The 12,471-nt window shown below is 49.6% G+C and overlaps 1 protein-coding gene across 7 annotated transcripts in view; it reads right to left on the reverse strand.

Moving 5' to 3' along the window:
- SULF2 (sulfatase 2) overlaps positions 1-12,471 on the reverse strand; it is a 163,255-nt gene that overhangs the window by 130,283 nt on the left and 20,501 nt on the right. For all 7 annotated transcript variants that reach the window (XR_016387938.1, XR_016387939.1, XR_016387941.1 and 4 more), the window contains exon 2: positions 1,764-2,039. Coding sequence is in view for 2 of the 7 variants with exons in the window: in XM_030762892.2 (XP_030618752.1) it covers positions 1,764-1,938 (175 nt within the window). In the remaining 5 variants the exon portion in view is untranslated. The remainder of the gene's footprint in view (positions 1-1,763; positions 2,040-12,471) is intronic.

Here is a 12,471-nt window from a genome sequence, read left to right on the forward strand (position 1 = left end):
ATGACTCTTCCTCAGGCTCCAGCCACATCTGTCTCCTTGGTCCTGCCTCAGGGCCTTTGCACACGCTGTTCCCTCTGCTTGGAAGGCTCTTCCCCAGGTCTTCACAATACCCGGTAGTATGTCTATCATCCTCACTGATGATGAGAAGGGAAATCTAACTTACAGGATAAGGAAAATGCAGAGGGGCTTGTATGCTGTCCAGTACGGTAGCTATAAATGGTTACTGAGCACTTGAAAGGTAGCTGGTCCTGAGATGTCCTCTAAGTGTAAAGTACATGCCAGATTTTAAAAGCAATATAAAAAATGTAAACTATCTCATTAATGATTTTTTATATTGATTATATGTTAAGATGACAATAATTTGGATATATTGGGTTCAGCAAAATATGTCTTTAAAATTAATTTCCCCTGTTTCTTCTTACTTTTTAAAAAAGTATAGAAGATTTAGAATTACTTATGTGACTTGCATTTGTGGCTCGCCCCCCCAGATGCATCTCTAGGGCAGCGCTGTGTAGGGTTTAACGTGGAGAAATGGAACCAGTAAAATCAGTGAATTCGAAGGGGGAGAAGACACAAGAAAAGGAGAAAGAAGACTGACATTGAGAGAGACCCCCAAAGGTAAGCTGGAAATATAGGTGGAGTTTGACCCCGGGGAACAGAAGGTCCAGCTGAGGTTGACTCTGGGGGCCTCCTTCCTGGTGGCCTCATTTATGGGGACTTCTTCTCAGGCGAATGAAAATGTGGTGAGAAATGCCTCATGTAAATGAAGACGCCCAGCTGAGTGGAGGAGCCCAGGGCCTTGCTTGGCAGGGACAGGGAGAAGTCCAGGATGGTTTACACAGTGAAGCGAGGATACGGCTCAGGGAGGACGCTGTGTGGGCGATAAAGGGAGGGTGCCCTTTTCCTGCTTGTCATCGGTGTAAATGAACTACATCTTGGCAAGGGCCCCTGTCCTCACCCGCTCTCCCTGGAGCCCACAGCACTAAGAGGGGAAGCAGCTCAGGACGAGAGGCGGCTGCCCTCACCCTCCTGAAGCACCAAATCTGTGAATTGAGTCGGGTCACCAGCGATAGGGCTCACCTTCCCTTCCCCTAGATGCCGCCAAGGAAGGCTGAGCCCACCCAAACCTGTTAAGATTGGTGGAGCAGGGGTACACACATACATATACACACACACACACACATAAGACGCACACACATGCCCCAGGCTGGTTTCTTCTTTCTGTTCAGCGTCAGCTCAAATATCACCTCCTCTGAGGGGCCCTCCCTGATAACTAATCCAAAATAGCTCTGACCATCCCTCCCCCGCATCCAGCACCCTCTTCAGTTACCCCAGAGCATTTCCCCCTTCTTGAAATTATCTTCCATGTGAACTAGCAATGATTCTGATTATCTGTCTCCCTCATTCCAAGAGAGTAGAGACTGTGCCTGCCTGACTCACTACTGAAGTTCCAGGCCCTAGAATATTGCCTGGAACGTAGTAGGTTCTCAATAGAAATTGGACAGAAATAATGAACTGGTCTTAACATCTCTTCTCCTTAAGATGTTGGAGGAATCTAGGAATGGTCCCGCATTAGAAAAAGGTTGGAGACCCCTAACTTCGAGGACCCAGCTGTGCATTCACACGTGTGGGACCACCCCAGGACTTGGTTCAATTGACTGGACATGAACCCTGCAGGGTCTACCCGAGCATCCTGCATCAGGATCCCGAGACCCAGCACGGTGAGCTTGGTAGATACCGCCTGCCAGCGGCCAGGGTCTTACCGAGCTCCACATCCTGGTCGTCCGTCAGCACCAGGATGATGTTGGGACGGATGTTTCTGCGGTCCCTCTGAAACCTGCCTTTCAGGCGGTGGTGGGACAGGAACGCCACACTTCCATCCAGGAGAGAGAAGACAGTTGCAGAGAGCAAGCAAAGCAGGACACCGGGCGGTGCCATTTTACGTTCCCGCTGATCCCTTGTTTCTGGCAGGATGCAGGAGTCTGGAGTTGTGTTTTGTGGATTTGTTTCTTTTCTCTCCTCCCTCTCTACTCACGGATCTAAAGTAAGAGGAAAAGATTCAGGTCAATCTTTTTGTAAAGGCTGCCCAACTGCTCAGACTTGCATAATGATTTCTCCGATGCCTTCTGGCAGTGACAGTAGAGTTTCTTTGATCAGGGACAGCTACAGCAGAACAAAAACCCAACTCGGCTAAAGTTACAAGAAAAGTATTTGCAAGTGGCTCAGAGAATAGACTGGCAGGAAAGCCTTCGGAGACTACTTCTGCAGACAGAATTCCTCTCTTGGACCCAGCGATCCTCTGGATGCGTTGGTGGCTGCCCAAGTCCCGAGTCAGGTAGTCAGCCTGTCTCTGAACCATCCAACCAATGCAAGACAAATCGCCTCCCAGTGAAAGGAAAGGAAAAAGCCCAGTCTGGAGGAGCAGACATTTCTGGTCATCTGTCCTCTGCCAGCACCACGGAGGATGCAGAGGTGAGTGGACGGAGCCCCAGCTCTCAGGTAGCGTGCGATTCGGGGAGGGGTCTGGACGAGCCGGGCTGATGCTTTGGGCTGGACAACGTGTTTCGGGCCTGGCTCCGTCACTCACCAGCTGGGTCTCCCCATCGATAAGCCAGCAAGGAACCTCAGTATCCCCATGAATAAAATGGGGATACATGACTGTTATAAGAACTCAATCCAACGGGGATGCTCGCAAAGGTCCCCCCATCAACAGATCCTGTAACTGGGCAAGTTATTCGTATTGGTTTTATGTGGCAAAATAAACAAAATGACAACAGAGAAAACTGAGAGCTAAAAAGCTGAGGGAGAAGAACTGTCACATTCCACTGCAACCTTGGTCACCCCCTTGACCCCGGGTCAGATGGGGTCACAAGCAAACGTAGGGGAGGGGAAGGTGGGCCAGCTAATCTTGGTTCAGGCGGGTCTCAGATCTCACTCTGCTCTTTGCTCTCTGCAGTCATTTTTCTACTTCCTGAGGAAATAAGCCTTCAAGTCCTGTCCAGATATAGACTTTTGGTCTCATTTGTCTAAAAGGAAAGAAAAAGCAAGCAAGCAGACGTGTTGGGAGGAAACCAAGGTCGCTGGAGTCGGGCTGAGTCACCGTTCCCGTGACCTTGAACGACTCCGTTTGCCTCTGCTGTCATGGGGAACCCCACCCCACCCCACCCCAAGCCACAGCTCAGCGGACTCATCACGGACCCCAGGTTCCGCACAGGGGGATGTGATGCCTGTATCATCTCTCCCAGGGACAGCACCAGCCTTCTAAGGGGTCTCCCACTTCCTCCCCTGCCCCCACCCTCCATGCCCCCCAGGGGAAGCCAGCAGGATCTTTCTAAAATTCAAATCCAAACATACAACTCACCGGGTCTGGACTAGGTGAGACCAGGGAGGTGCTCAGTGCACAGGTTTGAAGGGGCACCCACTCCAGGTGGACGGGTGCAAGGCACTCAGCTCACCTTAGTCCCAGCCCTGTCATTCACCTGCTCAGACCCTCCCCTGGCTTCTCATGGCTTGGGGTCCAAAATGCAGACTCCCCACCAAGCCCACACAGGGCGGGTGTGATCCGACCCCTGTCCACCTCTCCCCGGTCCTCTCAATTGCTCTCAGGCCCTGGCTTCTTTCTGTCACTTAGACAAGTCAAGCTTATTCCTGCCCCAGGGCCTTTGCACTTCCTCTTCCTTAAACCTGAGAGAATGTTTCCCCAGATTCTGTTTGATGGGCTCCTTCTCCTCTGCCAGGTCTTGGCACGAATGTCGCCTCCTTGGAGAGGCCTGCCCTGGCTGCCCTATCTGAGGTGCTGCCCCCACCCCAGGCACTCTCTGTGTTTTATAACCTGCTTTATTTCCTCACAGTCCCTACTACACCTGCAATTACCTTATGTATTGCCCAGTTCTCCCCTGGGGAGGGTCAGCTCCACGAGGGCAGAGGCTGGCTTTGTGCTGCTCACAGCTCTGTCCCCAGCACCTAGGACCATGCCTGGCACAAAGCAGTGCCAAATAAATATTCAGATAAATAAAGGAATTTTGGTGAGGTTCTCTGTGTTCTACAGAGTGAGAGAAGGCTGAGAATAGAGAGCAAGCTCCACACAGGGCTTCCCACCCCAGGGGCCTCTGAAAGGACATCTGTGCAGGGAGATGAGATGAAGCCCACATTATCGGGAAGCTGACCTGGGAACTGTGAGTTTCACGGGACCGGCGGACAGGCATCGACTTCCACCTCCATCTCTTTATCTGCTAAAGCCCACATCTTGCAATAGAAAGGGTGGCTGCAGTGACATGTGTTGGGTGGCTGCTTTGTGCCCATGTTATATGATAATTCATGGACTTTAAAGTTACTTGCTGGGTGTCCCTAGGCAAGTAACTCAACCCTTCTATGCCTCAGTTTCCCCATCTATAAAATGGACATGAAGGATTAAATGAGTTAAGGCAGAATGCTGAGTCCAGAGCCTGGCACATGGTGTGTACTGACTGGAACACATCATTCACAGTGAAAACCATTATTAGATTATTATCAGCACCACTGCAGCTGGGTCCCGTGTCAGGCACTCTGCAGCATCTCCCTCAATCTACCCAATAACCCTCTCACACAGGTACTACTATTATCCCCATTTAAAAACTGAGAACAGGGCTTCCCTGGTGGCACAGTGGTTAAGAATCTACCTGCCAATGCAGGGGACACGGGTTCGAGCCCTGGCCCGGGAAGATCCCACATGCCATGGAGCAACTAAGTCCGTGTGCCACAACTACTGAGCCTGCGCTCTAGAGCCCGCGAGCCACGACTACTGAGCCCGCGTGCCACAACTACTGAGCCCGCACGCCTAGAGCCCATGCTCCACAACGAGAGAAGCCACCACCACGAGAAGCCCTCGCACAGCAATGAAGAGTAGTCCCCGCTCACCGCAACTAGAGAAAGCCCAGGCGCAGCAACAAAGACCCAACGCAGCCAAAAATAAAAGCAAACAAAGAAATTAATTTAAAAAAAAAACAAAACTGAGAACTGAGGCCTAATCACTGTCCTAAGGTCACCTGGAGAGAAAACAGCAGGGACAGTGTTTGACCTCTGTTCTCCCTGACAGCTTGGTGAGGGCCTCTTACCACTGAACTCGTTTCCCAGCTTCTCACATTCAGGGGCCATAGCCCCAATTTCTGCCGGCCCTGCACAACCCTTCCGCTATCATTTGGTTCACATGCTCCTTTAAATAGCCTCATTTAAAAATAAAGACATAAACACATGGTTTTGAAAAAGGCGAAACACATGGTTTGAAAAAGACGAAACACATGGTTTTGAAAAAGGCGACTTTCTATACAAGAATAAATGGAAAAGCAGCGTCCCTTTCCTGTAGAACTAATCACACAAATAAAGTCAAACAGAGCAGAAACTGTGTTACTTCGTCCGTCTAACAGCTTCTAGTTCACATTTAAGGCTCTAAGCTGAGCTCTGGGCTGGCAGCTCTCATACTTGTACTGTCTCTGTTTAAGGGAAATTAGCAGGTGTTGAAAGGCAACGAGGCACATTAGCACCATCCAGAGACTTTCTGCTGGAGGTAATGGGAGGCTTGAGAGGGTTGAAAAGGAGACGCGCCCTAGACTCTAATGGGTCCCTGAATTATCCCAAATCATGGGGGGGGGGATCCTTGAATCATGTTGTTTATCAGTCCATGTCTCCCTACCTCGGGAAGCACACTGGGATGCTTTGTGCTTTGCAACTGAAACCGTGAGCTTGACTGACACTCCAGCCAGCCATTCATAAAACAAACTTCCCAGTCAAAAAAGAGGCAGAAGACCTAAATAGACATTTCTCTAAAGAAGACATACAGATGGCCAAGAAGCACATGAAAAGCTGCTCCACATCGCTCATTATTAGAGAAATGCAAATCAAAACTACAATGAGGTATCACCTCACACTGGTCAGAATGGCCATCATCAAAATTCAACAAATAATAAATGCTGGAGAGGGTCTGGAGAAAACAGAATCCTCCTACACTGTTGGTGGGAACGTAAATTGGTGAACAGTATGGAGTTTCCTTAAAAAACCAAAAACAGAGCTACCATATGACCCAGCGATCCCACTCCTGGGCATATATCTGGAAAAGATGAAAACTCTAATTCAAAAAGATACATGCACCCCAATGTTCACTGCAGCACTGTTTACAATAGCCAAGCCATGGAAACCACCTAAATGTCCATCACAGGTGAACAGATAAAGAAGATGTGGGATATAAATACAATGGAGTGCTACTCAGCTATGAGAAGGAATGAAACATTGCCATTTGCAGCCACAGGGATGGACCTAGAGATTATCATACTAAGTGAAATAAGTCAGAAGGAGAAAGGCAAATATATGATAGCACATGTGGAACCTAAAAAGCTGATACAAATGAACTCATTCACAAAACAGAAATAGACTCACAGACAGAAAACTTACGGTTACCCAAGGGAAAAGGGGAGGGGCGAGGGATAAATTAGGAGTATAGAATTAACAGATACACATCACTATATATATAACGTAGATAAACAACAAGGATTTCCTGTATAGTACAGGGAGCTATATTCAGTATCTTGTAATAACCTATAATGGAAAAGAATCCGAAGCTGTACACCTGAAACTAACACAATATTGTAAACCAACTACAGTTAAATAAAAAAAATACGCATTCATGTTCCTTCAGATAGACATCGAGTGATAAAATAAGAGCGAATTTCTGACGGATGCCTTACAAACAGCAACTCTCTTATACCAGGAATCGTAACAGCAAATGCTTACTGAGGGCCTGCAACGCTCCAGTCCCTGCTCTAAGCATTTTATGTATTGATATATCAACTTGTCTAATCCGCATATGCACCCATCGATATTATACCCATTTTATGGATGAGGAAGCTGAGCCACAGAGAATTAAAAGCACTTTCCCATGATCACATGGGCAAGTAAGGGGCAGAGACTGACTGGGTTCAAACCCACTCTGGCTTGAGTCAGCTGCTCAACCAGAACCTCCTGGAAGCAGATCTCCAGGTAAGTTCCTAAGAGTCTCCCAACCTCAGTTTCCTCATTTGGCTCTGAAACAGTAGGAGGCCAGGTGCCCTTGGAGGGCCTTTTTGGCTCTGGGCCTGTGATGCGGAGGTACAGGGGGGCCGGGCCAGATCGTGGGTGGAGCTGGGGGATATGGTCGACTGGACTCTTCCTGGCACCCATGTTGGTCTTCTTAGCAATGCTCCCCTCCATTCCCAGGCAGCTGTAACCCTTCAGCCAGGATGCTGCTCCTCTGGATGGAAGTCAAATCTCCATGACCAGAGACTGGAGGATAACAGGAGCTAATTATTTCATCAGCTCAAGTCATCAGTAGGTCGATTTTTGATGAATTCCCCCAGCTCCCACTTTCCCTGGACTTGTGCCAGCCCCTCTCTGGATGTTGGAGAAATCAATTAAAAATGACACAAGGGATTCTGCCTCCATCCTCCTCCTTCTTAGTAAAGATTCAAGGTGGCTGAACCGAGAGAGTATCTGGTGAATCTGTGCGGCGCTAGCTGAGCGATGCTCTGTCCATCCCGCGGACACCACCACTTATTCCCACCAGCCTGAGGAAAGGTCCATCCCGCTCCTCTCTTTGTCCTGTGTCTTTCTCACAGACCTTGGCAAAGCCCTCCCAGCCCAGGAGGACATCATTGGAAACGCCTAGTATCCCGAGCATTCAGAAGCATCGCTCCTGCTTCTGGATTTATCTGACCTGCAGGGAGGAGTGGGTCTCAGGCTGACTGTGCATCACAGCTTTGGGGAAACGCCTGGGACCTCACCCAGGCCTGTCCAGAGAGATCCCGATGGCTGTTTTCCTCTGAGGAGCCCCAAATCCAACAAGAGTAGCTGAGAGGAGTTTGGGAGCGATCAGGCAGCCCAGGGAGAGGGAGAAGTGGTCAGAACAAGGCATTGATCAGACGGGAGAAATTCCCTGGGAAGTGAGAAGAAAGGAAATTGTGGGGTGTGAAGATGCCCTGTGCTGGGGCCGGAGCCCCTGCACCAGACCTATGGACCTTGCTAGGTGGTCTAGAGAGCCAGACCACTTATGTCTTCCTTCATTTACTTTACAAATATGTATTTAGGGCCTACTATGTCATAGGGTTAGGTTATAGGACAATCCTGCCTGGATTGTAACAGCCTCCTAATTGATTTCCCTGCTTCTACCTTCACCTCCTTCTATCAAGCAGGCAGAAGGATCCTGTTAAAACAAAAGCAAGAGTCTGTCTTCCTCTACTGCAAAGTCCTGAAGGGCTCCCATCTAATGCCAAATAAAAACCTCCAAACCCTCCAAAGGACCTACAAGACCGTACGCAGTCTGCCCATCCCTTCCTGACCTCATCGCCTTCCACTTTCCCCCTTGCCCACTTGGCTCTGGCCACACGGTGTCTGTGCTGCTCCTTGCACATGCCAGGCCATGTCCCCACCCCAGGGCCTTTGCACGTGCTGTTCCCTCTGCCTGGAGCCTTCATCCAGATCTCTTCACGGCCCTTTCGTCACCTCCTTCAGGTCTTTGCTCAAATTTCGCCTTCGCAGGTTAAAACGGAAATCTCTTTCCTCCCCAGTAGCACCTGCCACCTCTGACAGCTGGTTATTTTACTTGTTTCTTTGTTGGTCTCCCCCACTAGAAAGTCAGTTCATAATCTGAGGGTATGGATTTTTGTCAGCTTTGTTCACATCTGTATCCCAACACCTAAAACAGTGCTTCGGACATAGCAGACATTGACAATACTACTGACTTGGCAAAGGATTTTCTCCCTCCTGGTAACAGTACTCATACTCCAGCCCTGCTTGGGGGCACTGACAACTCCTTTTCTTCTAGCTTACCTGCAGTGTGAGTGCAGGACAGAACATGTGACCCAAGTGTAGCCAATCAGCACACCTCATCTCTCTAGCTCCAGTGATTGGCCCAGAGACAGACATATGACCCAAGCCTGGCCAATGAGAGAGAAGTAAGAAACAGTTGGGTGGGTACTGGGAAGGGGTAAGCCCAGCCCAGCTACCAACTGGCCCCCGAGAGAGGATGCTCCTGACACTGGACTGAAGCAAGTTCCACCTTGTAGCCAGTTACAGGCTCAAACAAGTGCCCTTTGTTGCTGAAGCTAATCTGAATTGGGGTTGTCATTTGCAACAGGAAATGCCCAGACCAACAGTTAATACCCTCCAAGAATAATGAAGAAATAACTAAAATTTGTATGATGTGCTTATCACGGACCCTGGGCACTTTTCTAAATTCTAAGCACTTTTCCTGTGTCAACTCAGGTCACCCTACAACAACATTATGAGTTAGGAGGCTCCATTTGCGGGTGAGGAAGCTGAGGCATGGGGAGGCTCGAGAATTTCCCCAAGGTTGCGCTGCTTGGGTGCTGAATATCGTCGCTTGGATGGACCACATCAATGGGCTCTGTGCTCTCTGGCTCCTGGCTGGATGTGGCTCAGGGAGACGCTGCCCAGGGAAGGCAGTATGGGAAGACACAGAGGCCTGGGTACTTTCCAGGGGCCTTCTCTGCCCAGTTGCTAGGAACCGACCATATCCCTTTATTGCTCTACTGAAGGCCACAGCTCCTGTGGGTGGCCCTTGCCAGGTTCCAGCAAATGCTCCCCACTGTTCCCAGCCCGAGAGATCTGTACTATTCCTTTTCTTACACTCTGCTCATATCTTTGTTGGAGGCGCCATCTGTTTCCTGCAGGGCATCTATACTGACAAAGCAAGCGGATAGCATGCCCGAGATTTGCACCCAGATATTCTGATCCCACGAGTCCTCTCTTGACTCCCATGCCTACTTGGAAACTGAGAAATGATACAAGAGGCTGAGGTTAAGTGTGTGGGATGAACAGGAAGCAAAAGGGGGGAACTGCTGGCCTGCGGGCATTCAGGGAGGGCTGCGTGGAGGAGTCCTTACAGAGAAAAGTTTGAGAAGCCTAAGAGGAACAAAGTTCTGAAAAATCCACAGGATTTGGGTGGGCTCCAAAGAAGGCGTGGAGGACAGAGTGCCTCAGGCAGGGGAAATAGCTTTAGCAAGTAGCAAGCAGAATGGAGGAGTGGAAATGTGTGGTCCTGAACCTCACAAGCCTAGAAGCTGTCTAGACAGAGGATGACACATGCACATCTGTTAAAACTTACACTCCCCTGGTATCTCCTCTTCTTCCTGGCCAACAGGTTTTGCCGGCCTCTCTCCTCCTCTCCAGGGCTGTCAAAGAAAGGACAGGAGCTCCCGGAACCTACAGTCCACAGACACTCCCTGTCTCCGTTACCTAAGTCCAAGGGCATCAGGTGGCCCTCTGTGCCTGTTCTTGGAATTTCAGCTGGAGGCAGAGGACCAAGCCAGCAGGACAGGGGACAAGAGAGGGGTCCTTAGAGGTTGGAGAGAGAGGTCAGGTTTCAAGACAAGGGCTCAGGATCTGGAAAGGAAATTAGGGCATAAAGAGAAGAACCTAAGAATCTAGTTGCCTGCCTAACTATTCACGTGACAAGAAATTCTTGAAGGCTTGCTATAGGCCAGGCATAGTTCTTGGCACTGTAGATACAACAGTGAAAAAAAAAAGTACCTGCCCTCATGGAGCTGACATTCTAAAGAGTCAACATATAAGAAGCTGGAGTTGAAAGACTCCTGCTAAAGGTGAGAAGGGTCAGAAAACAGGATTGGAAGTAATAGTAAACCACGAGTGAACTCTTAGAATGGGGTCATGGATTATAGTTAGAGCTCAAAGAAAGTTTAGAAACGATACATTTGAAGTCTTGGGAAGCTGAGTATCACAATGCTTTGCATGTCAAGTGCACGACCATATAATTCACACACTCAAATATATGAGCAGATGCTATGTACCAGGTACCCTATCATGATCAGTGGGGGAAAAAAAAAGCAGACAAATCCCTGTTCTCACGGAGCTGACAAAGAGAGCGGAGAAAGGCACACAGAGAGACTGCTAAGTGCTGGGGGGAAATGCAGCAGGGAACAGGCTGGAGGAGGGGTGGAGATGGGAACTAGAAACAGAGTGCCTGGGTTCGAGTCTCGGCTCCACTACTTACTAGCTTGTGGGCAAGTAATTTAACCTCTTTTGGCCTCAGTGTCTTTATCTGCGATTGGGGCCAATAATAGCACTTACAGAGTTGCGAGGATGAAGTGGCTTAATGTCTGTGAAGTCCTTAGAACAGAGCTGTATACAGTAAGTGCCTGATAAATGTTGGTTAGTGTTATTTGTTGAGTTTGGGCCACCCTCCTTTCTGTAACAGCACTCAGTTTTCCTTTGGGGATCCTCTTCTCCCAGTTATTGGTCCATAAAGTTCAAATTAGGCCCTGGCTTCAGAGCTCCAAGACTGGGCCACGGCATTCAGACCTAAGCCAATCAGAGCCTTCCAATCCCCCTGCCTCAGTGACTGGCCAGAGTAATCCAGGCACTTGGGTCCAACTAGAAAGAGGCGCCTCTTCTTTCCAGCTGGCTAACTCGGTCCATGTCAGTCCACCATGAGGATGAGGGAAGACTGACGTCATTTTGCCTCATACAGAGTTGGAATGAAGCCAACACACAGAAGAGAACAGAGCTTCGAGACGGAACATACTTGGGTTTTGCCAACATCCGAGACCTGTATCCAGCTAAGCCTGAAGGAGGAAGATTTACTTCTGGGTTCTTTGTTTCAGGCCCCTGTAAATTCTTCCATGTCCTTCAACTGCTTTTTTATTTTATTTTATTTTATTTTTTGCAGTATGCAGGCCTCTCACTGTTGTGGCCTCTCCCGTTGCGGAGCACAGGCTCCGGACGCGCAGGCTCAGCGGCCATGGCTCACGGGCCCAGCCGCTCCGCGGCATGTGGGATCTTCCCGGACCGGGGCACGAACCCGCGTCCCCTGCATCGGCAGGCGGACTCTCAACCACTGCGCCACCAGGGAAGCCCTTCCTTCAACTGCTTTGAGATATTTTCTTTCAGGTCCCTTTCTCATACTTTGACTCTTTAAGGATATGAATCAAATTCTCTTTTTCTCTTAGGTCACTCGGAGTTGCTTTCTCTGTCACTTGCGACCGAATGAGCCCAACTGGCAGAGCAAGCTGGGGGCAAAGTGTTGACCCAGGTGGCTTCCCAGACACCATCTGCCTCCGTCTATAGAGAGATCTGATGACAGGGCTGCTAACCCTTGGCCTGGGCCCAACTCTGCCTTATCACAGGCAAACCTTCCTCATCCTTATTTGCCAGCTGATAAGAGAAAGGTGGTGCAGAAAGGGGGAAGAAATGTGGGCGTGGGAGTCCTGACTTCTGTCCTGATTCGGCCTCAGTTTCCTCACCTGCCAAGAAAAACAGGCTGCTCCCTGGGCACGGCCTGGAACTCTGGGATGGGTGGAGTCTGACAGGTGGGGAGGGAGCCTTCCCTCGCCTCCCTCACTGTGGCAGGCCTCCCTCTGTTATTCCTGGCCTCATCCAAGGTTTGTTCTCTTCAGAGCACTCATCACAACTTCTGATTCCTTGATGCAT

This window comes from Delphinapterus leucas, chromosome 15 (genome assembly GCF_059928025.1).
Source record: "Delphinapterus leucas isolate spDelLeu-1000000601 "Yukka" chromosome 15, BTC_Dleu_Yukka2, whole genome shotgun sequence".
Classification (NCBI taxonomy): Eukaryota; Metazoa; Chordata; class Mammalia; order Artiodactyla; family Monodontidae; genus Delphinapterus; species Delphinapterus leucas.